The sequence below is a fragment of the Simochromis diagramma genome, unplaced genomic scaffold (assembly GCF_900408965.1).
Source record: "Simochromis diagramma unplaced genomic scaffold, fSimDia1.1 OVJJ01000753.1, whole genome shotgun sequence".
NCBI classification, from domain to species: domain Eukaryota; kingdom Metazoa; phylum Chordata; class Actinopteri; order Cichliformes; family Cichlidae; genus Simochromis; species Simochromis diagramma.
Genome location: NW_024387523.1, coordinates 14,500,473 through 14,525,669, shown reverse-complemented (window position 1 = coordinate 14,525,669; position 25,197 = coordinate 14,500,473). Strand labels below are relative to the sequence as shown.

General features: G+C 42.8%; 1 protein-coding gene across 3 annotated transcripts; it reads right to left on the bottom strand.

Moving 5' to 3' along the window:
- Positions 1-809: 809 nt before the first annotated feature.
- On the bottom strand, positions 810-21,378 carry igf2bp3 (insulin-like growth factor 2 mRNA binding protein 3). 3 transcript variants are annotated; one of them, XM_040020440.1, is made up of 15 exons: positions 20,703-21,378; positions 19,662-19,722; positions 13,873-13,921; positions 10,513-10,564; positions 10,251-10,314; positions 9,309-9,587; positions 9,055-9,189; positions 8,570-8,692; positions 8,303-8,438; positions 6,312-6,443; positions 4,948-5,070; positions 4,728-4,802; positions 4,392-4,523; positions 4,189-4,302; positions 810-3,878 (listed from the first exon to the last, which is right to left on the bottom strand). In XM_040020440.1, exons 1-15 carry the CDS (start codon positions 20,875-20,877, stop codon positions 3,759-3,761), a joined length of 1,770 nt encoding a protein of 589 aa, XP_039876374.1. In that variant the 5' UTR covers positions 20,878-21,378; the 3' UTR covers positions 810-3,758. The 3 variants fall into 3 exon arrangements, with proteins under 3 accessions (XP_039876374.1, XP_039876375.1, XP_039876376.1); XM_040020441.1 differs by having other exon boundaries at positions 4,948-5,067; positions 20,703-21,377; XM_040020442.1 differs by lacking the exon at positions 20,703-21,378 and adding an exon at positions 19,884-20,627.
- Between the last annotated feature and the right edge of the window lie 3,819 nt (positions 21,379-25,197).

The following is a 25,197-nucleotide window of genomic DNA, read 5'->3' as shown; positions in this document are numbered from 1 at the left end:
TTACTCAAAAAAGTAATCAGATTACAGTAACACGTTACTTGTAACACGTTACTGCCCATCTCTGCTAAGCAATGGGGTAAAGCTCTAAGAGACTCTCCTGGGAACCCTTCCAAACAAATCATAGTTGATCAGTGTCTCCAATTTTGCTGAGGCCTCGAGAGTATAAGACATGGCTCTAATTCTGGAGGCCTCTGGGCATTACATGCTCTGACCTTGGGGTGAATTTGCTGGGACCTCACTCCCGAGAAAATGTGGCATTGTGTTATCACACACCTGAATAGCACAGTGCCAAGACAGCTGCTTTTATAGAGGTGCTCACATTTTGATGATCACCTAATCAAGTTGATCAAAAACAAGATTGGTGGGTCTTTGCTGAAACCTCATGATGTTGTTTGGTTTTCCTTTTCTTACAAGCAACTTCCCACAGCTTCTTTTAGTGTTATTCATAGAAAATAGAGCAGGTGAGTCCATTTTTCTCTTGAACCTATTGTGATAAATAAAGACTATGTTTGACAGGGTCAGTCAACCGGATTATAAAGGCCATTTGTCACATATCCAGTTTAACCAAGGACCTAACACCCTCAGGATCTGCTCCGTCATGGAAACCCAGACCATGAGCAGGTCTGAAAAACTCCAGCTACAGAATCAGCAGAGGCTGACTTTTACACACACCACGCACCTCAGGACTTTTTCTAGTTGGGGTTCCCAAACACTTTGTAATATCATACTTAACTGTAAAAGTTAAAGCATCCCAGTCATCTTAGAAGAAAATGCATTTGTGTCAAATGTTTTTCTCCATTTTGTTTTTCCTTTATTTAGAGGCATTTGACAAGTGGAGCTGTGTGTGAGGGGGAGGTGAAGGGGCACAAGCTTTGTTGCAGAGGAGAGAATATCAAGCTGAAGTTTGATCACTTTTACAAAAACTCAGGCCCGGTCCCGCATCTGTCCCATACCAAGGAGGATGTTCCACGTTACACAGCCAAGAAATGCTAACAGAACAAAACAGCTACCGAATCAGCGAGTGTAACATCTGAGAAAGACAAAAGGGGAAGAAAAGAAAAGAGGAAAAAAAAAATAATATAAATTAAAAAAAATACAGGACTTTTATCTATTTTGAAGTCTTACAAATCAGAAACAATAGGCAGGCCCTTTATCCAAAAAAAAAAAAAAAAAAAAAAAAAAAAATCTGTATTGTCTTGTTTTAGCTACTGAATGCAAAAAGAAAAATTAAAGCAAAAGTTCACATGGAAGCCACACCACCAAAAATAGAGAGCAGAAGGAAATAACTATTGTTTCGAGGATTTCAATTAAAGTCAAGACATGTATATATTTATAAACACTGGAAAAAAATTGATCACTTGATTCTTCTCAATTCTAAAGAGTTCATGATCTTAGTTTTTAATCTTATCTGGGGAGGGGAGCGTAAAGGTGTGGAGAAGGGTTAAATTCTAACAAATAGAAGAATGCCTCTACTTCAAATACATTTCTAAAGAGGTAGATCAAAAATAAACTGGAGGAAGGGGGAAGGGTGGGTTGGCAGGGAGATGGGAGATGTTAGGGACTTTTTCTTTTTTTCTTTTTTTTTTTAAAGTATCACTTGTGCCCCTCAGTTAAGCACGGTGTTAGGAAGGCGCGCCCAAATAGAAAGTGTTCGGGGGACTGAGGTATCAGTGCGCGCTGGCGCTCAGTGGGGGCAGGGCTGGGTGCCTAGTGCCACAACAACCCCCCGCCCCCTCAGCTGAGGTAGACGGCGTTCTACTGTGGAAGCATGGATACACTCAAGCACTTTTACCACAATCAACATATTTACATTCGGCATGGAAAAAAAAAAAAGAAAACTGTATCTTTACATTTTTGGATTCTTTCCTTTTTTTTTTTTTTTCCTAAAATAAATGCCAGTCAGGGTTCACTCAGTATGGTGTGTGCCTATCCTGGCTCATTATTCCCTGTAAGCATAACTAAATGAAACATCAAGTACATTTGCGGGTTACAGAGAACATCCTTTTGTTTAAATCATTTTCCTTGAAACTTAAAAAAAAGTTACGTTTGCATCTATCAGTGTGACTCCCCCTACCCTCACCAGGCAGTTAATGACATCGACTTGATGGCCTTGCTACAAGGGCCACTGTGAAATGACAAAGCTCGCTCTATGTGAAATTAAACCTAGTGGGGGCTTGGACCTCGCTAAGACACTCACCAACAAAGGTGGCAGGAGGCCTGGGAACAGAACAGACCACAAACACATGCTCTGCTGACTTAAGGGCAGCTACAGGAAGGACCCCATTACAGTATTCTCTGCAGCACCCTGACCACAGCCCTCAAATAGGAAGGTGAAAGGAAATTTTGACAAATTAAAGTACCATTATCATTAACTATGGTAATCCCCCCCGAAAAAAAAAATTTAAAAAGAAAAATTGCATTGCTGCAGTTATGTACGGTTGGCATTATTTGCATGTCGTAGTTGTTTTGCACTTCTTTCTGAAGATGGTGGACCCTCAGGGGAAAAACTGAGGCGATTTTCTCTATACTTCTGTCAGCCGCCAGCTGAGGGGGCGCCAACTCTTGCTCCGGGGCCGCTATGTACAAACAGACTTTATGTACAGGGTCATCTTAAGTCACACATACACATGTACAATGCCACCTAAAGCACCAGAGTTGAAGGCAAGGTCAGTTGGCAGCTGACCAAAATTTTAAATTTTCTTAAAAAAATAAAAATGTTCAAAGACTATCAGCTTTATAAAGTATACAAAACACCACAAAGCAAAATAAAAAAAAGAAAAAAAAGAAAGGAACAATTTTTTTTTCCATATATATAATATCTTTTCTCTTCTGAGGTACTAGATCCTGAGGTAGTTAAGTAAAATGCATATTTAATTGGTTTTCCTGGGCAGCAGCAGTTCGGCACCATTTCCCTGTGTCAGTCGTGGCGCTGCCCTCAACTCTAAATATATATATATATTTTTAATATAATTCTTTTTTGTTTATAGGTCTATCTGTAAAATGCATCCCAATTTATAAAATGCCACTTATCACAAGGGCAGGACGCCCCATATAATTCACCCTTTCAGGGGTCCTGTCCTAAAACAACCCCCCCTAAACACGGCCCACACAATCTGAGCCAACCCCCCTCCCCACGCCACCTCCCCAAATAAATCTTTCAGGTGGTCCAAACAGGACCTTGATAGCAATGCCTTTTTCCATTCCAGAGAAAACTCATAAGCTTCACCAACCAATTAAACATCAAGAAAAAAATATATATATACCAGGTGTTCGCTAAATCTGAAGTCAACCAAAACATCTTGTCATGTTTAAAGTACAACACCAAGGCGGTGATAGGAGGGGGGCGGGGGTCCTTATTTCTTTGTGTTTCTAGTGTAAAAAGAAAACAAAAAAATACAAGTTTAAACACATCCTTTGGGGGAGGAGTAGAGCGGTTGAGGGGTGCGCACTTGTGAGGGCAGGTGACGACGGTGGGAGCCCTCAGGAGTACATTCTCGCAGAGATGCAGAGAGGCGGAGTGGGTGGAACTTTTAGAGGCGCAGGGTCTTTCTTTTTTTTCTTAAATCAGCTACGCAGTCCCAAGTAAGACAAGGAGGGGAGGATGTTTGGTTGGGCTCCAACAACCTTTAACCCCTGAGATGAGCATTAGGACCGACTGCCGTCATCGTCTTCTCCCCCTCCTGGACTCTGCTGCATCTGTCCTTCTGTCGAGTCTTCTTGCAAGATTCTGTCACCGTTCCTCCAGGTCCGCTGGATGTTTATTTCCTGCGTGGCATTGGAGGTTGCGGTCCAGATGTAGGCTTAAGCTGCTGCTGCTGTTGCTGCTGCTGCTGCCTCCTCACCTGGGCTAGGATCTCCTGAATCTTCCTCTGGGCCAGCTAGGTGACAAGAGGAACAAGTGTTAAGCTAAAACTGCCAAGCAAAGCATAAAATGAAGTGTACAAGGATGCCACGCAATGAGAATGCTGACCTCCTGTGCAAAATGTTAGACAAATAGCCAAATTTAGTGTTTTTTTTTTGTTTTGTTTTTTAAATCAAGTAATTTTGGAAGCATCTCAGCGTGCGTAACATTGTTCTTGTTATAAATGGAAATTAACTGTATGGCTACAGTGAAAAGCAAAGAATATATAGCAGTTTATTCAGTGTCAGAAAAACATGCCCAGTGCACTTTTCTTTTATGCAACTCACCTGGCATGCAAAGAAGTGTCCACTGATCTTGACTATAACCTGGTCGTTCTCGTCAGGCGTCTGGTCCCGGGGCACCACCACTTCTGCACAGGTCAAGTTCTGCAGTTCGTTTACCTGCAAACAGATCAAAATTAACTCAAAACATTTATTAGGGACAAAAATATAAACCGAATATAATTCGGGCATGAAAGAATCTAGATTACCGTTTTCCCGCCCTTCCCAATAACTCGTCCAGCAGCAAAGGCGGGAACCTTGATATGCGCCTCCAGCTTCACCTCTTCCTTAGGTCCAAAGAAATTCTCTTCTTTTAACTTGCCAAAGATTCGACACTGAGCCTGCAGTCAGATGTGTTCAAGCACAGGTTAATCCTACCGAATTAGGTAAAACTTCTTTCAGTAATACTTCTGCTCCACTAACACGCGAATAAATAAAATAAAGATAAATGCAAACTTCCGCTATGATTAAATAAAGTGACATCTTAATTTTTAATCTTAGCATGAGCGTTTAATGCATTCATTTGGCCCGTGAACGTGCAACACCTTAAACTGAGCCTCTGGTGGTCCGACAATGATGACCATCCTCTGCTTCGCATCCATTCCTTCTGCAGGGGCGATCTGAAAGAGGTCATTAAGAAAAAAAAGAATAGAAAAAAATACTTCACTTATGCTCCAGTTCCCATCAAATGAAAACGGGAAGACGGCAAGCATCAAAATGTTATCATTGACATTCAGAGTCTCTACCCTCCTGTCAATCACTCACCTTGATTGAGGCTCCGGCAAAGTGTGACAGTTGTTTGATGTGTTGACCCTGTTTTCCAATGATGGCGCCCACTGCAAGTGCAGGAATGAACAGGTGAACAGTCTCCGATTCTGGGTGTCCCTGCTGGATATAAACAGCTTAGTACTACTGCGACTAGGAGAAGATCGCACGCACAGACCTCCCCCCCCCAGAACATTTGCTCAACTTTCAAACACCAACGCGCAAATGCCAACAGTCGATCTTGTGGAAGCTGTTAAACTCATTAAGTGTCATCGGTGCTTACACCCTCTGCTTGAAATCACTGGTTGATCAGAAGAGCCATGTTTGCCCCCGCAGCGGTAAACGCAGATGCTACCGTTGTTGTCCAGTGGGGTTCCTACTCATTACTGATCAGCATGTTCCCAAAAATCGTTGGGTGTTTTTGGGAACGTGCTGCATGCTCAGATTGGTGTTAAAACATTTGCAAACAGAGTCACACACCGATTCTGCTTACAGAAGCTATAGTCCGAGTTGGCTGCATGCAAAGGTTTACCGTTAGATGGAACTTGTTAATTTTTGCTAAGGAAAAAAAAAAATAAAAATCTCAAGTGGACAGTAATGTTTAAATAAGCTATTACACTATGGAGCCTTAATGCAAACTGGACCAGGAAATCACCAGTCTCTAGTGCGGCTGACTCAAGATCTGAAAGGGAGGTGGTTGCACTCTCCCCCCCCCCAAAAAAAACAAAACCAAAAAAACCCCAGAAGTAGTACTTGTTGGTTTTGGAGCGAGTCCAATTTTCCAGTCCATGTGCCAGCTGAGGGCACACTAACAAGTTGCTTTGGCAGGCTACAAAATGTGGAGAAGGGCTGTTGATGCAGAAGATGAACTTGCCGTTCAAACCTTCACCTTCCCTGACAACTCAAATGTCATTTAGCAGAAACAATCTCCTGAAACTGATCAGAGAAAGACAGCCTCCCTATTCACTTCACAAACACACTAGGAGCTGCCTAAATGTCACAAGAGGACAAACTGGATGCAACCCCCCTAAAAAAAATAAAATAAACTCAAAACAAAACCCCACAGCAAGCAGCCACAAGCCGTGCAAAGCACTTTGGGGATGGGCAACTTACAGCAAGGGACTGGCTACTCGCTGACAGTATAGGAGCCCAAAATGGCCCTTCACCCCCATAAGGACTGCACTAAAGGGGAAAAAACAAACATGATACCGAGTGGCTGAAGACAAACTCTCTACTCTAACAGATTTCACCAACCTGACCCAAGGAACCAGCACACCAAGTGTAACAATTAAACATGGGCTGCACTGGAGTTGTGTAATGTAGTGTATGCAGTAAGCACATATCTGCAAGAGCGTCTCACTTACTCCAAATGATGAGCATCCACTATGGGCTCCTGGAGGTGTGATATTGGACATGGAGGGACCCATGCCTGTTGCTGTAGTGGGGAACAAACCTAAAGCATTCAGATTCAAGCCTGGAATCAAGTTGGATTGGAGCTGCAAAGAAAGGACAGCTCTGTTAGCAATTCACATCTCACATTGTATGCTTTCACATCACCACCACATGGATTATCTAACCAACACTGCTATCACACATGATCTCTGGACAAAGGGGAAAAAAAAAAAAAAAAACCCTCAAGCTTTAAGTTTAATTTCTCACAGCAGGAAACCGTCTCCTTTAGATGTGCCTGCACTACTGGAAATGCTCCTTGCAGCCTGGAGGCAGCACACTTCACGCCCACTCACTAGCTGAAAGATTCACTGGACAATTAACCACGCTACATCACAGAATTTCTACTACTTAAGTGGACAAGTAAAGACCTCCAACGACAGCTGCCATCAAATCATATTCGTGTCTGCACATGCACCACTTCAGGTGAAGAAAACTTTAAAAAAAAAAGAAAAAAAAAAAAGACAATTTTCTGAATTAAACATCAACTCCCGAAGCAAAAACAGCTCTACTTCAGCTGGGACATTTGCAAACCCCGGACGAGCAAAATGAATCAAATTGTGAGCCTGAAGCATATTTTCTAGGACAGTCAGAAAATCTCAAATGAGGCATTGTCCACTTTGTAAACAATCGCACAGTGCAGCTTCTCACAGGCTGTTTTCACATTCCTTGTAAACTCAGTTTCAACAGCTGAGAAGGAAGACTAATGGTACAGTTACTCACCACAATTTTGTGGGGTTTTCCCCTCCCCGATTTTGATGGAAAATATATAAATAAAAAATGAATAAATAAAGGCCAAGGAAAGATATGAAGGGGAAAAAAAAAAAAAAAAAAAGAAAAAAAAAAAAGAAAATCAGTTTAAGTGTGCTAAAAGATTGACTTCACTTATTGGTATTATTTTGATATAGCTCAGTCTTCATGTACAGAGCTTAACTGGAATAAATGTATAATTAATGAGATCATAGAAGGCAACTTTACACACAGATTTAGAAAGAAAAAAAAAAAAAAAAAAAAAAAAAAAAAAAATCACAGCAGTCTAAGAATCACCTGTGGTTTAAAAACCTGCTGGCGAAGGCTCAAAATATCAAGTGCGTTTTCCCATTTTATTGCCATGGCCCATTAGTTAACATTTACATGACCTGCACCTCTTCCCAGTTACGTTGACAGTTTGTTTTCGTGAATGGTTTAAATGTGTAACGTTTGAATCGTGAGATGGGATTTCCTCCTCTTACCAAAAAAAAAAAAAAAAGGAGGTCCAGCTGATCCCATGCTAAAAGGAAGCAGTGATGCTCCTTTCCTTAGCATTCAAGGGAATTTCCTGGAGCTGTTATGATTTCCACAGACATATTGGGGGGTCAGTGAGCTCTGCTAGGAAACTAAGCAAAATTCCCTCTTCACCCACAGCCACTGGAGTAGCAAAAAAAAAAAAAAAGTATTCCTTTCTACTGATTTCACAATACCTGACATGTGGAAGTGTCTTTTGTATTGAAGACTTAATACATAAAATAAAGCACTAAAAATGTACACGTATCTTTACAAGAAAACTGAGGATGAAAGAGTGCCATTACACCATGGTAGTTCCAGATCACTCCCGTACATGTAAACGTCACTGTTCCAGTTCCTTAGCAGATTAATTTGTTATCTGATTTCTTGATTTTATGTAAACCCTAATCACAGAAAGTATCCTGATTGCTCTAAGACCTGCCAGAAAATCCCCACCTCCCCCACCCGGGGCCTGTTTAACGGCCATGTCTGGCCAGTGTACTTGAAAGCCGAGAACATTAACAGACCATCTACGTCACTTATAAATGTGACCGGTCACATTTATATTTACTGGAACAAAGTTACTTCAGATTTCCCCTTTGAAAAAGTGATTCATTCAAATTTTATTTTTTAAATTGCTTACGTTCATAGCAGCCATGTCACTCTCATAGGATTCCCTGATCTTCTTCATCACTTCCTCCTCAGCTTTTGCACATGCCTCAATTGAGCCCTTTACTGTGATGGTCCGTTCTGGGTTGTACAGGGTTAGGTCCTGAAGACTGGACAGAATAAAGGTTGGAGGTGCATTAGAACTTATTTTGTTCTCAAAGTGTGGTGTAATTTTATAAGCCAACTGCACAGACTGCAAACTGTCAATAGGTAGAGTTTCAATGAACTCTTTGCAACTTACGGTGAGATTGTGATCTTGGTCCCCGTTTCCTGCTCAATTTTCTTCAGGTTGCGTCCTTCTTTACCTATTAATCTTCCCACAAAGCTGTTGTGTGCAAGGATCTTTAGTGGGATCTCCTCAGTACTGTGGGAAAAGGGGTTGCGAAGTCAAATGAAAAACAAAATCTGATACAATCAGTTCTATTACTTTTCCTACATGCTGCAAACAGACAGGGCTGATATATTTTTAAGCAAAGCCAAGATATGACGTCTGAACTCGTAAGAAGTTAAAAATGTGAGCCATTATAGGGACGTGGAAAGCTGTTTTTATGAAGCAGCTTTGATACGATTTGTCAAAGTGATTTATTTATAAAATTATAAATAACAGCATCACAGTTTGCAGTTATACCCTCATTTTAGTTCAGTGTAACAGTAGATTCAGCCAAAGGTTAATAGGTGACAAAACTGAACTAAGGTACACATTTACTTATTTTGTTATAAACTCACAACTTTGTGTCAAGGGCTTCCTTCTGCATGATGTCCATGATGGTTTTGCAAGCGTTCGAACAGCCTTCAGGGGTTGAGTGAATAGTGATGGGTTTCTCTGCAGCACCTGCGTTCTCTTTTCTGTGGATGTCAATCCTGACACAAAGAAAAGGCGCTCATCATATCGCTGCTCAACGGCCAGCAGTGCAGAAAAGGAAAGGAGGACACCGCTGACATGCGATGCCGAGTATAATTCCTGACCTCCGTGTACGTACTTTGAGTGGGTCTGTTTGGTGATGTTGCGGATAGTGGCGCCCTCCTTGCCAATGATCGCCCCTACAAACTGCGTGGGAACCAGCATGCGTAGTGGGATGTCTGACTGCACTTTAGGCCGGGCGCCCAAACCCGGAGAGCCAGACCGAGGGGGTCCGCGGGCATTAAAGCCTCTCCGGCCCCCTGCTGGAGGACCCTCTGGTGCCGCCGTCTCATCTGGGATATAGGACACTTTCAAGGTATAGTTCTCCATCATAGATCCATTCAGCTTCTCCATTGCCCTGAAAAGAATTAAAGATGTTGGCATGTTAACCTCTCGATTGCTACCGAACGTTTAATTTAAGAGCAAAAGGCTTGCAGACATTGAGTAAAAGACCTACACAAAGCTTCAAGTTTGACTCTTCATTAATTGAGGAAACCAAAAGCAGGTAGGGACATTTAAACAAAGGCTTTAATGCTAATTATTTGTGTCTTAAGAACAAGGTCCAAACTCAACATTCCCAGCAGGTACTGGGGATCTTGCCAAACGCCACCTTTCAGTTATCCTGTCAGCACTCACATCTCCCTCATTAGCCTCAAGGATTTAGATTTTTAATGAACTGATCAATTATTCCAAGAGACTCTTCCAACCACTCTTGCAGAGTAGTATGATACATGTACACCAGGGGGCACCAGATGGCCAATTTAACCCCCTCCATCTCCAACACACACACAGCCCCAGTTATCATTGCATGTCAAATTAAACTAGACTGGGTGTTGGAAGGAGGAAATCAGGTGCACTGTAAGAACACTTGACAGAGGAACTTGATGTTGTGTCAAACACAATGTGGGGGGAAGGGGAAAAAAGGGGGGGGGGGGGGGGGAGCTTGAGCAGATTCATGTCAGAGGCATCAAGACAGATGAGATAGAGGTTAATGACGTGAATACTGTGTGTGCGTACTCACAGCCTCGCCTGGTCCTTGGTAGCATACCGAACATTGACAACTGCAGTCTCTGTATCAGTGTTTACTGTGAGAATACACAAAGTCAGCACACATCCAACAATGACGGTGAAAGTTGACCAACCTGGGTTACTCTAAAATTTCATTAGGAAGCTAATAAAGCATTTACTTGAAAACAATTGTACAGTAAGGAAGGATTTGGAAAAAACTGATTTCAGTGCAGGGTGTGTCTTGTAACACGAGGCTTAATCAACAGCATATTTACCTTGTTCACAGCTCTGTACTGCACCATACTGAGCAAGCATACCATCCAAAACCTGAGGGGAGAGGGAAGAAAAAAATAAAATAAAATGAATAAATAAAAATGAGTACATTGTGTCTAAAGGATTTGATCTGAACCCACTGGTGAACAGAAGATCATCCAGAAGAACAGGCCTAGCCCACTGCCGGGACATACTCCACCAATTCTGGACCCAAGTTCAAAGATGAGTTACACTGATAAATTCGCTGCTTCTTGTAAAAGCTTGTCAACTCAAAATATGACACTCCCTGTGGGAAGCTGGTGTCTTTCATTCTTTATTTTTAATTGTTTCTTTTTAATAAAACATAAGTAACATTTTAAATAGAAAATCTTAGAAACGCTGTAAAAGGCAGACAAAAGCATAAATTGCATAATGAAGGACTTGTTTGTGGGATTTGAATAGTGGCAAATGTACCAGATTAAGATCATCAGCATGTTGAATCCACACATCGAAGAGGCGCGTTGGGAGAAACCTTAGCATATGCACATAACAGAGAACCCCACCATGCTAGCAATCCGCTCAAATCACGAGACCACGGGACTTAGTTTCATAGATGTGATCAAATGTGAGCGAGAGGAGGAGGGGGGAGCGAGCCGGCTCCCATCTGAGCTAAGACCTCCACCATGCTTGAACCCATGGCCACACCCTCAGGAGCTCAACCCCACTTTCTAGCCAACAGGACCGCATCCCCGTCTGTCCCACCTCGCACCCCAACCCTACCAACCCACCAACCAGACGGCCTCCCGCCTCTCTGCCATCTCCACTCTCCATCATTGGCTGCTCCAGCACCGATACGAGTTCCCTGAAGCTAGGAGTTACTGGCTGCTGGCTGGCTACTCTGCCTGTCCATCTACAGAGTCTGGCCAATGGGAATCCAGGCCATTCAGGAAAGGGTGGGGTACATTCCAGCAGGAAACAGCAGCAGCTGGGGGAGGGGTGTGAGTTCATGCTACACATTCTGTGAATCAGCGCACATGGAAGGGAAGGGGAAACAGTCCAGGCCCACCCACTCACTACAGCTCGTGAACACGCTGCTACTCTCGCCACCATTCTCTAGCTGGAAGGTTTTTACACACACAAAATATGACCCGTTTGTCTTATCTACCTGATAAGATACAAACAAGGCCTTTGCATCAAAAGACTTCTTTCTATTCAGTTCCTCCATTTTTCTAAATCACCTCCCCCCTCGCTTTTGAGGGGAGAGGAATCTCCATGTCACCTTTAGAGAAAGCTGCCTCGCTACATAGTAAGAACATGGGTGTATCTGAAGTTAAGGGACATGCGTAGGCAAAGCGAGCCCACCATTACTTACACAAAATACAAAAACCCTGAGCGTGTCCGTAGCCATTTGATCATACTGACTGAAGCAGGCTGAAATCTAAAGTCATGCATTAACCTTTACACTCTTGTAGTTCAGAACAGTGTGGAACAATTGTGCAATTGAATATGAGAATTCTCTTGTTTGGCTTCCATGGTCTTTACAAAGCAGATTTTTATTATTATTCTTTTTAAAAAATATATATATATATAAATTGCAGTGCAAGCACACGCCAAGACAGCTAAACCTCTGCAGTGGAGGTGACGTAGCTGGGGGGAGGGAGTCACGTAAAGCTGTGTTAAAGCTGCCACATTCCACATGTAAGTGCGTAATTTTGACTTTAGATAAATTGCAACATTTTCAAAGCTTTAAAAAAAAAAAAAAAAAAATCTTTTAGGTGTGCCCAGCAGATTAGTGTGTAAGAACGTGGAGCAGACACCAGTTTTTGTTTTGTTTGTTTTTTTAAATGCGGGGGGGGGGGGTGCTACGCATGACACACACACACACACACACACACACACACACACACGACTGTTGCTCAACACAGACCATTTCTTTCCCCTACTAATCAGGCAACGGCCTTGAAGTCCTGACCATGTCAAAGCTCAACATTTCTATTGGTATTCATCCCACCCCCCATTTCACGTGTAGCTTTTGTGCAAATTAATTACGTCAGCTTAGTTTAAACCTATCAGAATACTCACTTCTTAACCTCATAAACTTATCTGAGAACAATTTTGTAAAATTTAAAAATCAGTTTTCTGAAGAATTTACAGAACTAAGAGAAAATTTGTTTGGAAGGGGGGTGTCTAATATATCAAGGTACACTATGAAACTCAAAAATCAAGTCAAATAATACACCCTGTTAAATACTACTTTATGTAGCAGCTGTCATTTTGGAGCTGAAAAGCAAACACTAAGTCTTGAACTGTTATTTCAGACAATGCTTAAAATAAACAGTTTTTTTTTTTTTTTACAGTTTAATGCAACAGCGTAATAAGCCTCAAATTGTGCATTGCGTAAAATGTGTCCAGCAAATTAAGATCCACCTCACTTCCATGTGAGCTTGCACCGCTAACCATCTCAAACCTGACAAAAGCATTACAGATGTATCTGTTGCAGTGGTCTGCATACAATTGAGCAAGGGCTGATTTTATTTAGCCACCTTTCTCAATGTCAGGTACCGATACCTGTAGCAAATAATAAAACTACCAATACCCACATGCATTGTATGCTTTAGACAAAGAAAAATTCACAAGTATCAAACAAGTAAAATGACAATTTAAAGGAAAAAAAAAAATGCACTGCCATACACTAAAGGAGGACTTAAAGCCAGGCCAACCCCTGGGTTGCATGAATCTTTCACAACCCTTCAGACAACACTGATTTATTTTTAATTCATTTCCACTTTTTTGTGCAAGAACACACATAGAAAGTGAAAGCCTCATCACACACACACACACACACACACACACACACACACACTAGCCCATGTGATCAGTGGTGAAGGACACCATGGCAAAACAATCAACTCACGTTTCCCCATTTAAAAACATCAGCAAGCAGCTTTTTTGTTTTACAAGTCTCTGCAAGCAGCAAACGCATGTAGAACCAGTGCTACAAACATACTCCTGCCTGAGCCCGTCAGCATCATCTGGAGAGTCTACCCTCATTAAATCTTTTTTTTGTTTTTCTATAAAAAGCCAAAACACCACAACACTCAAAGGTAGTGAAAATTTAATAAAAACAAATTAAAATCTCTTCTAATCCCGACTGTCAACTGCCTAGTGACATTAGTAAGAGTCCCCCACCCTCCTTACCCACCGATACCGGTCAGTATGTTGCACTAAGCTACAGCAGCCAAAGTCAAACTAATCATCAAGTGCATGCTCAATTGAAACCCAAAAGGAGGCAAGGTAACTCCAGAGGCCACTAAATGAGAGCCCAGTTGGGCTGCCCCATGGTGCCCCGCCCTGGAAGCGGTTAGCAGCCTGTTAGCACTCACCTCCCACTGCATGTGAGGCGGGATGTTCCTGATCTGCAGCTTACAGCTCCTGGAGAGAGAACAAGAGAGAAAGAGGGTGAGGGGTGAATGGATAAAGAAAGTGAAGGTAGATGGGACAAAAGATGGAAGAGAAAGCAACAGCTAGTTAATAAGTGACAATACCAAGGATAGTACAGAAGAGGTTTGTGTTTTGGGGTTTTTTTTTTTAAAAAAAAAAACAAAAAAAAAAAACAAAAGGACTTATTTCTCAGTAAGATGGACACTGACAGAAGGTCTTTAATTCCACTCTAAACTCAGGTGTACTGAAACAGCCTGCATGAAATAGAAAGAAAAAAAACAAAACACAAGTGGGGTAGTTTAGTTTCAAGTTTCCCAAAATTCAAATTAATGTAACACACGCACACAATCACATACACCACGCCCTTCTCCCAAATTACCAGCTGTGTTACAGAGTGCAAAGAGTGACAAGGGGAAGAAGGGGACAGGGGGGGGGGGGGGGGGGGGAATAAAAAGTAAATCCAACAGATGGTGGTAGTAGTAAGATGCATCAAGAAGAAAGCTGGGGGGGAAACGCACTGAGAATAACGTATTAAAATGTTTCATCTACGCAACCTGACTCTAGCATGCATCCTATAGTACAGAATCATAAGATTTTAACAACTTCAAGGCTCAGACCCATTGGTTTTTTTTTTGGGGGGGGGGGGGGGGGTTCCCCTCTCTCGTCTCTCCTTACATCACACTACATAGGAAGAGTCAAAAAAAGAAAAAAAAAAAAAAAAGTCCGCTTGTTCAGAGTGTGCATGCAGCAGACGCAAGTGGAGACAAACAGTTGAGTTTTGTATTGTTGCATAGGAAGGAATAATTGAGACAGAATTATTGCTTATGGCTCCCACTTTCATTATGTTTACAGCTGCATAAGTGTAGTGGTTATGTGTGGAGGTCATGCAGACAGTAGGCCTTCTGAATCAGTTACTCTAAGTTTCATAAGGGTCTGTCTGCATGTTGTGTAAAAATGTGAGAAAAGTACAAGCCACTCCAAAGTCCGCTGCCTGTTGACACACACACACACACACACACACACACACCCCCCTAAAGAAAAGGCGTACATATGGCTTGGAGCTGAGGCATGCACACACACACGACGTGGAATGAAACCTTGACCCCAGACCAGTTCCACATCGCCTTTACATGCACATTATACACACACACGTCGCACATTATACACACACACTTCCGTGCAGGCAGTTTAGCGTTACGTGCACATTTTTGCCCTTTGTGTAAAGTCTAGAATTTCACTACATATTTTCACTCTTTTCCCTCAAATGTCCCTGAGCTCCTCTGGATCTACATGTACAGGGCAGAATTTTTTTTTTTTTTTTAAAGAAAAAAAAAAAAAAAAAAAAAAAGACTATTAACAGTGTGGTAGTTTGCACAAGATGGCACCTTTCAACATGCAGCATTGATGAACTCCCCTTTTACACAGTGAACTTAATTTTTAAGATCAAGATTTACTACACAAATTTGAAACTTGCCATACATGAATGTGCGCACACTAAAAATTGTACTGCATGTGTACAATAAGGCAGCGGTCCCCAACCCCCGGGCTGGTACCGGTCCGTGAGTCGTTTGGTACCGGGCCGCAAGAGTTGAGGCTCAGGTGGGAAATGTATGGTTTTCAGGGTTTTTAAAATCGGTTTTCAGCGTTATTTTGTTATCGTTTTGATCATTAACTCTGATTTCCTGGGTCTTTTCACGTGTGTTATGAATAAATCTTTTTTTTTGGTACCAGTTTGATTTTGTTGTATTTATCCGCGACACATTAAAGGCCAGTCCGTGAAAAATATTGTCGGGCATAAACCAGTCTGTGGCGCAAAAAAGGTTGGAGACCGCTGCAATAAGGGCCATAAAGCTGAAATTACTCAACTTAGCCACTAGGACTACAGTCACACTTATAGGGGTACAATATATTTAGTACCACGCATTAAAGAAACTACTTAACTCTAAATGGGCAAATTGTAAAGAAAACTTCCCAAATAACTCCCACCAGGAATTTCAGCCCTTTCCGGCCCACTGTGCCATTCCTGGCTGATCTTGCAGCATCTCCCCACACATTTGGTATGCTCTGCATTGCGGTGGGAACGCCATGCGAAATGTGCAAATGCACAAAGCACTTCCAGTTGGATTAACCTATACCCACACACACACACACACAAGAAGTCAGCCAGGGTATGTGGTGGGGTGGGGGTGTGGGTGGTATACATTCCCCAGTCCCAGTCTTTGATTTGGGGAGGGGTGGGTGTGTGTGAGGCTGTGTGAGTGGGGTGTGGTATTGGGGGGGATAGCCCAGTTTCAAGCAAGGGTAACAAGGGCCCTCTCTGCCCCGTGGGGGTGGGGCCCCGTTGCCATGGACACGGACAAGTCCACTGACAGGAACATGTAGAGCAGGGTTAAAAGTGGGAGGGGGAGGAAAGGAGGGAGGGCCAAGAGTGACTAGGGTTGGCTCGTCATGTGATGGCCAGGAGGAGGCCGAGCACCTTATTTACTTTCAAACGGACCAACATTCTACACATTCGTCCCCATTCTTGGAGCCCAGCTGAGACCTGTGGCCTCCTGATGGGAGACCGTGCATACAGGTGGTTTCAATAGACACGTATACACAAGCATGCAAATGTATACTACAACAGCGTTCACAAGTTGAGCAGAATAATGCTACATGATACCTGTAGTCATCTCCATTTCTTTTCCTCACTCATCCCCCCCCATAATGAAGCACTGTACGTCAACACCATTGTTGACAGAGAGAAACACACGAGGTCTGTGCTCAACGCCCATCCACAGCCACTGCTTATTCAGAAGGCAGAGGTTCTGAATGACTGAACTCCACACAGTCTGGTTTCCACTGCCCTCACAGGCCTTACGTGCATGCAAACCATGAACCCAATAAACTACATTAATGCACTTGGATATGTTGAAATTCTTGGCAGTTCCAGAGTTGAACAGTTAGAGCTTGCCATATGCAAAAAGCCATTACGCACCGATGTCTTTACCTCCAGATCTTACAGAACAGGTTTAAGAACAAGCTATAAGTGCAATGCCAGTCTGATTTGAGTCTAGACTGAGGGAGAGTTAGCATTTGCCTGCAGTCCAAGTAAAACAAGGGGCCACATTCATAATTCTCTGGCACCCCAACTCATCTTTTTCTTTTTTTTGGAGGGGGGGGGGGGGGTGCAGGTGGGGCCCCACGCTGACCCTGTGACCGAGAATTCTTACACTAGGAGTGATTTCTATAAGCAACCATGAGAAGTTTGAGTACACTCTCAATTTAATTTACAATTTAAACCCAGCTTTAGAAACAAAATCACCAGGACTAAAATGTTACTAAAGAACTGAGTTTAAAGGAAGTTGCGTACATTTAAACATGCGTTTGATGTCGGTCTTCCTCTCAAATACACATACCCACGCATACATGCGTGGGGCCACCACCCCCTTACAACCATGCCATTTTCTTTCTTCCTGTACATGTGACACATATGTGCACGTGGGAATGGGCAAGTTGCATTTTTTTAAGTTGTTGAAAAAAATAAAAAAAATAAAAAATATATCCAAGTAGAGTAGAATTCAACCCTATACACCACCTCAGTTTGGGTTTACCTGTGGTGCAATTGCATCATAGGAGATTTTTAAAACCATTTATTTATTTATTTTTTTAAATGTATACATACACAAATACATAAAAATATAAAACTAGGTCAGAGCTTTACACAACTGAATTTTTAAGCTGAAGAAAAATTACACGCTTTCCACAGAACAATCGTATAAAGGAGATATTGGCGAGAATAAGTGAATGTTATCTTTAAAATGGCGGATTTTTTTTTCCTTCAAAAGACTAACACTTTTTTTATTTTAGAAAAAGGTCATGCAACGTAAAAAGCAAACGTTCATAAATTAACTCAAAGTTAAATAACCAAGAGCGCCGTGTATGTGCAGAAAATGCGTTTCCAATTAAATAATTACGTTGCGTTATTCTGTTAATGCCTATCCCATTTTTTAAGACTCCTTAAGACAAACCCAATGTTACACCAAATGCATAGATCATAATTTTGGTGCCCTTTTGGTCACACGCGTGATAGAGCCATGGGAATACGCACAAAAATATATATGTAATTCGGCTCCAACCTGGTTCGCTTGAAACTATAAAAATACCACATCCCCACAAACCATGTCATCGTATTCAGTGGAATCTGTATGAACTCCAAACTATAGCCACCCCACCTTGATTCTCGTCTGCTCTAGCACTTCCCCCTTAATAGGTTCAAAGGTGATTGGCCAAGCCCCCCAGTTCATATTTTCAAGCTGGAGTGCAAAGAGGGGCCCCAGAGTCCGTGTGTGTGCGCGTGTGTGTAGCTTATACTCAGAATACTGTTCCCATTGACTGTGTTCCATGTTGTAAAGGAAGGGCACGTTTTTTTACCTTTCTGAAATGTGGCGCAAACTCGACTCTGCGGTGTCCACAAAAACACAATCACCACAGCGTTTAGAGGGGACGTCTGAAGATCTGACGCAAATTCTCATTTAAGTACACCTGGTTTATTTAACCAAGCTACAATTTAGACCAACAGCCCACCGGGAAATGCTTCTATGATGTCCACGTGGAAAATACATTTCATGTAAAGGTCTCGCGATTTCTGCGTTTGCTCCATTTTATATCCAAAACGCTTTTTTAAATAAATACAAGTCACGGGGAGCAGTTTTTTTTTTATGCCAACGTGTTTCAGCAGGACTTTGTGATTTCAAGTGTGACCCATTTCTTTACATAAGAGCAGATCACAATTAAACGTTGAGAGCAAACAATGCAAACCTGCAATACTAGTCAGAAATTGTCGCAACTATCATCAACCAAAAGCAATTTAATTCAGGAAATGCTAATTTTTCACCAAACAGCATCGCCACCAAATATAAAAATACACACACCATGTCAAAAATAGCCCCTATTTTTAAGTCCACTGCACATATTCCGAGGACCACACAAAAAAATATATTGTGCACCTTTGGAAATCATACACCGAACCGCCCAGTGTGGTTACGGGCGTCTAACTCTGAAACCATAGCGTTTTCGTGACTTGGGTCCCAAACCTCCCATTCCACTCGCGTTTGGAGTCCATCTCATGCAACAGCAGCACAATGTGCTGAGGAGGGCGGAAGCGTAGGGCAAACAAGGGAGAATGACGGGCAGATCCTTCTCAAATGGACGACTTCACAAGGCCTGTACGCCTCAAATCCAGCCTGCACTCACTCAGCACACATTTCAGCCTGCACACTTTGGTACTCGCCCTGAGCTTTGTGCTTTAATATCGCCAAGAACTGCACGTATACACTAAACACATACACACAAGAGGGAATGGAGCAAGCGAGGAGAAGACAACCATGAGGTGGTTTAACTCAAATGCACGACGGTTTTGGGAGCACCCCCTCAGTCATGGCGAGAGGAAGGAACAGAGCGCCATACGCCCCTTTTATTTGACCCCAAAAAGCATTCAGGGTAAAAAGAAAGAGGGGGGGGTGATGGGCGTACGTATTTTAACTAAAATAAATATGTAAAGCTTGGCAACAAACACACATGCAGCATTATTAAAACACACTCGCACAGACACACACGAGGTCAAAGTAAAAGAAAAAAAAAAGAAGAAAAAAAAAAAGAGTGACGAGGAAGAGAGGGTGACTACAATTTAAAAATATATGCGGGGCTTCTACGAGTTTAACCAAGCACTATTTAATAAAAACCCACGTACCTTTGACGTTTAGGGACCGAGTGCTCCACTTCGAGAACTTTTCCGTGAAGTTCAACTTTACCTTAAAAAGAAAAGAGAAATTTAGATTATCAAAATACAGCAACGTTAATTTCATTAACCACATGACATCTCGTGTAGGCCTCCATACTGCTGAGAAAACAACCCCCCCAAAAAAAGAAAACCGGGGTTAATGTTTACTACTAAAAATCCAGAGAAGCATACATAAGCATGACTGCGAGCTGGATATTTCTCGCATAGGAGCACAAATTGTTCAAAGTGTGCGAGCCACTGGTAGCACGAGGACATATGAGCCTGACATTAGCACTATTCGTAAAATAGTGAACGAGTTTAGCTCAGCTGTTACGTGTTCTGTAGGTGCACGCTTAACTTGAAATTAGACAACAAGCCGTGAAGGGTTGGAGTGATTAGTGTACAAAAAAAGGCTAAATGTGGATTGCCTGCCTGAGTTTGTGTTGGCCAAATGTAGGCCAACACAATTAAACCACCTGGTGTGTCAGCATGGACGAAATGGCTTCACAGTATAGCGAGTGGAGGCTGTTGGAGAAGGCCTGTATTTTGAAACCTGGAGAAGAGTGCAAGTTCCAGTAGAAACTGGTGAAAGCGACGACACATTACTCTTCAATCGTGCCAAGCTGGGGCTGTGTGATAGAGCTCACAATAAGGGTTCACTTCACGGCTTCCACAACCCCCGCTCGCTGCCCTGAACGGACATAACGTGCATTGCTCACACTGAGGAGTTTACTCTAGCATTTTACCAAGCCACACTCAGTCAAATTACAAGGGCAGAATTTCACTCAAACCTGGGGGAAGCCATTTGTGTGAGCCCCACGGTGTCAAAAGGCCAAGTAAAGGTTGTGTGAGAGAAAGAAACGCTTGGATACACCCCCATCCTACAGGACTACATGCGTTTCTCATAGGGTACCCCCCCACCACCAACACCAGAAGTAAAGCAATCTTCACACAATTGCAGCAGTTTGGGATAATTTCCTAATAGCACCTTTTTGCCCCAGATTGTCTCACCTGAAAGAACATCGATGGCCTTCATTGCTGCCTTCTCGTCCGGGCAATCCACAAACGCATAGCCAGTTTTGACAAGAAATGGACCACTGTGCGGAATCTTCCACTGCTCAAAGATAGTTTCGAAGTCCTCCTCGCTCGCCTCTGCGCTTACGTTGCCAATGTATAGCTTATTCATGTTCTGCGCCGAAAGGGACAATCTTTACGCTGAGGGAGAGATAGTTATTTGCTCTCGCGGATGTGCAGTGTTTGGAGTAGCCTAAATCGCCTTTACTACTACGGAGTGGCTGTAGCGTGCTTCCCGGTCGTTCAAGCCACAGATAGATTTAAACTGGCAGCCTCACAGTGCGTTTGCGCTCCCTCGCCCCTCTGTCTCTATCGCGCAATAAATAAATGCTCAATTATTAATCTCGTGTCTCCGAACGATGGCGGGCTGGGTGAAAAGGAGGAGAAACTACTTTGTGTCTTCCTCCAAACCCCTTGGCAAAGAGACAGAGAATGTCACACACGGTAAGGCTGGCGCCCGCCTCTAAGTCTAGAGCCTAGAATAAGAAGAAGAAGAAGGGGGGAGAGAAAAAAATCCTCAGCTATTCCGGCTTTTTTGAATGAGCCACGTGTTCAAACTACAAATCAGCCCACACGTGAGGAATCCCAATTGCTCAATTAAGTGTTTGGGATTGGGGAAAATTGCACGGGAGTCTGGGGTGGGGACAGCAAAGGGGAGTGAAGAAAAAAAGGAGGGGAAGAGTGGATTGGTGTTGGGAAAAAACCTGGCGAGCTTTGTGCGTAAAGGGATTCCGTGAGAAACTAGTGTATCTTTACTAGAATCACATTCGTGTGCCTTTCTCTGCACAGCCTCGACTCTCATTGGTCAAATGAGGAATAGTAAAAACGGCGGTGCGCGCACGCACGCCCATAGCAGGGAGACGCTGATATTGCGAGGGCTTGTGCGCACGGCTGTGCTAAGTGCGCTATATTGGCGACACAGCGGATGGAAAAGGGGGTGGGGCCACTCATAAATGATTTTTTTTGACACCATATTGTCAAATTGCATATAGAGCGCATTCAGTTGTACGTATTTTGAGTGGGGAAAGGTCCTGTGAAACTCCTTGGGCCCTCACGCATTGTGGGAATGACACGTAGGCTACTACTCTCCATGACGGCATCCATCTTCTGCAAAGAGTGGAGCCATGCCCTCTCTGATCCACAACTCAAAGTCCAACAGCAGGCCCCATTTGCTCTTGGTCACGTCGAGGGGGTATCTTTGGGCGAAATGAGTGCAGCCACGCCATTTGTTTTGTCGTCTTTCGGGCTGTTTGGCACAACTACGAAGCGTTGGCCATGTGGAGCGAATCACACATGGCGAATCCTCTCTGCTATACCCCAGCATGGATTTGAATTTACTGAAAGAGGGAGGGGTCTCCCACCCCAATGTGCCCCTAGCGTACTATGTAAAGCAAAGCCCAGTTCAATCACGTGTGGAATACGTGTCTTAAAACATTACACAACTGTCTGTAAGATTTTGTAAACCATAGGCAGAGGTCGACAGTTTACGAACGGGTCGCTCCACGGGTCATTTCTGCATGCACAGGACTAATTGGCAGATTAATCCATACCTGGCGATGTCAATAGGATAATCTATTGTCAGGGCACAAAGTTTCAAAACACTAATGATCCCCCAAAGCGTAAATTTATAAGCACATGTACAGTCAAGTACCACAATAAATCCTGCCTTTGTGCAGGGTATAGTTTGCAGTGTTGCTGAACGTTACTGCAATATACGGAGAGCATAATTCAGCCGCAGTGTCTGCCAAAATGACCATAAAATTGAATCCGTGCCCCTTTAAAGCAGTTTGAGAGAAGAGCTAAGTAGAAAACTTTTATGAAGATAGCATTCATTTTATAGCATTAGTTTCAGATTTATGCACCAAACAAGCTGGCACCCAAATGCATCTCTCTGCATTATAATATTAAAGTTCAGCTTTAAACCCAGCACCTTTAAAGCGAGGCTTAAACTTCATCACGTGTTCAGGAGACGAGACACAGTATACTTTAGATATGTGCTGCATGGATCTATTTTCTTTTCAGGATCGTGTGTGGGGATACAAGAGGGCACGCTTTCATTCATAAAATTGTGTTAGATGAATCGGCGTGACGGGTTAGTTAGAAGTAGCCAGAGAGCAACAATGTCAACTACAAAAAAAGTTACACAATAGCAGTAACTTTCATCTCATTCTCCTTTAAATGCATGTTTTTTTTAAATTATTATTATTCTTTTATTTTAACTCATTGTAAGCCCGTGTTTGACTTGTGGCCGTCTTATTTTGAAAAGTATTTTAAGAAAGAGTTAGAAACGTGAGTGCAGGTGGGTGTAGTCGTCTCTGCAGCCCTGCAAGTGGCATTACAAAAAAAAGAGAGAAGGGAACAAAAGCTTTTCTCTGGAGCTGAGGTGATGGCACCGCGTCTCTGCAGCGTCTGCTAATGAACAGGCCAAGGTGTGCGTGTCCATGTAAAGCAGGTTACAAAGGGAGTGTTGGCCTTTCAGCAACTGGATCACAGACCGGGGCCATGGCTGACTCGGTGGGTCTACTTCTCTGCTGCTGAACAAACACACCGAGCTGTCTGATTGGTCGAGAAGGCTGTCCAATCGGAGAGCCGCAAACCTGCTCCGCACTACTCCTGCTGGCTCGGCCTCAACGCGCTCATTCATTGGCTCCCCGGCTCGACTATTCTATATGAATCAGCGCGCCAATCACGCATTTCTCCCCATGTTTGCCCAGTTTGGCTTTTGTCATGGCTTGAAGCATGAAGATGTAACGAAACACGCCAGTGATTAAATCCGAGGCGCTTTGCATTCAAAAAATACCCTCTTTAAAACTTTCCGAGAACTTTATGTTGTATTTGGATTTATAGGGAAACCCTTAGATAGGTTAAATGATAAAGGCGTGAAATAGGGTTTAAAATTCAACTTTAGAGCAACTTTCTATCGACTTTTAATCGTTTCATAATTTGTTACAAGACCTGCTCCCCGAAAAGTTTCTTATTAACTTATTAGTGAGTGCTTAGATCTCTGTAGTCTTTGTCCTGTATGGATCTATATGAGGGTTATTTAAAACCAGGAAGCTTTCCGTCGGCCTAGTTAAACTCATACAATTTTTTAAAACCCCGTTTATTTGTCGTTAACCATTTCCACTCCTCGTGAAATAACGAAACGCACACGGATGGGGCTCGGTGTGAATGCCAGCTCTGCCAGCTGGGCAGTGTCTCAGAGCTGGTAGTCTCACAGGCTGAACGTATAGAGACAGCAGTCATGTTAAGTTGCTCTCCAGTCTCTGTCGGTTTAAATGAGCCGATGCATGGCTGCAGCCCGCGCGTGTGTGTCTGTGTGTGTGTGTGTGGCTGCAGGCTCTGCAGGAGGAGTAGTGAATGTATCGCTGAGGAATGTACAGAAAGTCTCCCCGCCCCCAGCTTCAGGGCTCCTCGCTATGGACAAATTCCATAGGGGCAAAACTGACATAAAGTTTCAGACTAGACTGCATCCTATGTGGGAAGATTTTCTGCGGTTAATGTCGGTGTAGGAAAAGAACTGACAAAATCGATCTGTTTAAACACAGTCTAGGACATTTCTAGAGGGAAAGTCAAGGAGGGAAAGAAGGGAGGGAGATTGTTTAGGTTTAAAAAAAGACAGAGAGAGCTTATAGCCCAACTTTGAGCTGGCCTCGCTCCAAGATATAGTCTACGTCGCCAAGCGCAAGACTCTTTCACAATCCTATTTAGGCTACAGAGAATCAAGGATTCTGTTTTCCGGTGAGATTGCTTTATTATGTTTTTATTTATTTATTTGTTGCGTGGCGATTCGCATCTTTAACAACATTGTCGTTCCACGTGAGTTTTAACCATTTAATCCAGTTGCTGACCGCTTCGGACAAGAGTCAGGGAAGACTGTGGTGAACGCCATGTTGAGAAGAATCTAGAGCCTTACAGTATCATTAACTAAAAGCAAAACAATGTCTTTAACGATGTTAATGCAACTGCGTTTTTCTTTTTTTCCCTTTTCTGCTCCATACATGTGTTTTCTATTGTCATCAAGTGCTTTCATGTAGGCTCCAAAAAACCCTTAAAAAAAGGGCATGTTTATTCCACAGATTCTGCTTTGAGATGACACCCTTCATCTCATTAGAAAATGGCGGTTTGTGCCCCCTAAAGCACATGCCAAGGAATATTTCTTGCAGCAGTTAAATGGGGATAGCCATAGTCTGCTGGCAAATTAGCAAATATTCCAGAAAATATCTGTGTTATGTTCTTTTAAAAAGACGAATAATCCCAGAAAATAATCTGCTCTAGCTTTTTTTTCTCGCTTTCTTGTCTTACACACCCTTTTCACCCCCACATACACAACTTAAATCTTGGGAATTTGTGTGGAAAAGTTTCTTCTTCCTATGCTATCAGTAGATGATAGTACTGCTTATATATGCTGATGTTTTAAATGAAATAATCA

What these genes read in the sequence shown, in the direction of transcription:
- igf2bp3 (XM_040020440.1), bottom strand. Translation starts at nt 20,877, where the DNA reads ATGAATAAGCTATACATTGGCAACGTAAGCGCAGAGGCGAGCGAGGAG. An exon ending in ACCAAGGACCAGGCGAGGCT is followed by an intron (nt 9,588 to 10,250) that starts GTGAGTACGCAC and finishes AATTCTTTTCAG; the next exon opens with GGCAATGGAGAAGCTGAATG. An exon ending in GAAGCCCTTGACACAAAGTT is followed by an intron (nt 8,693 to 9,054) that starts GTGAGTTTATAA and finishes CTTTTCCCACAG; the next exon opens with TACTGAGGAGATCCCACTAA.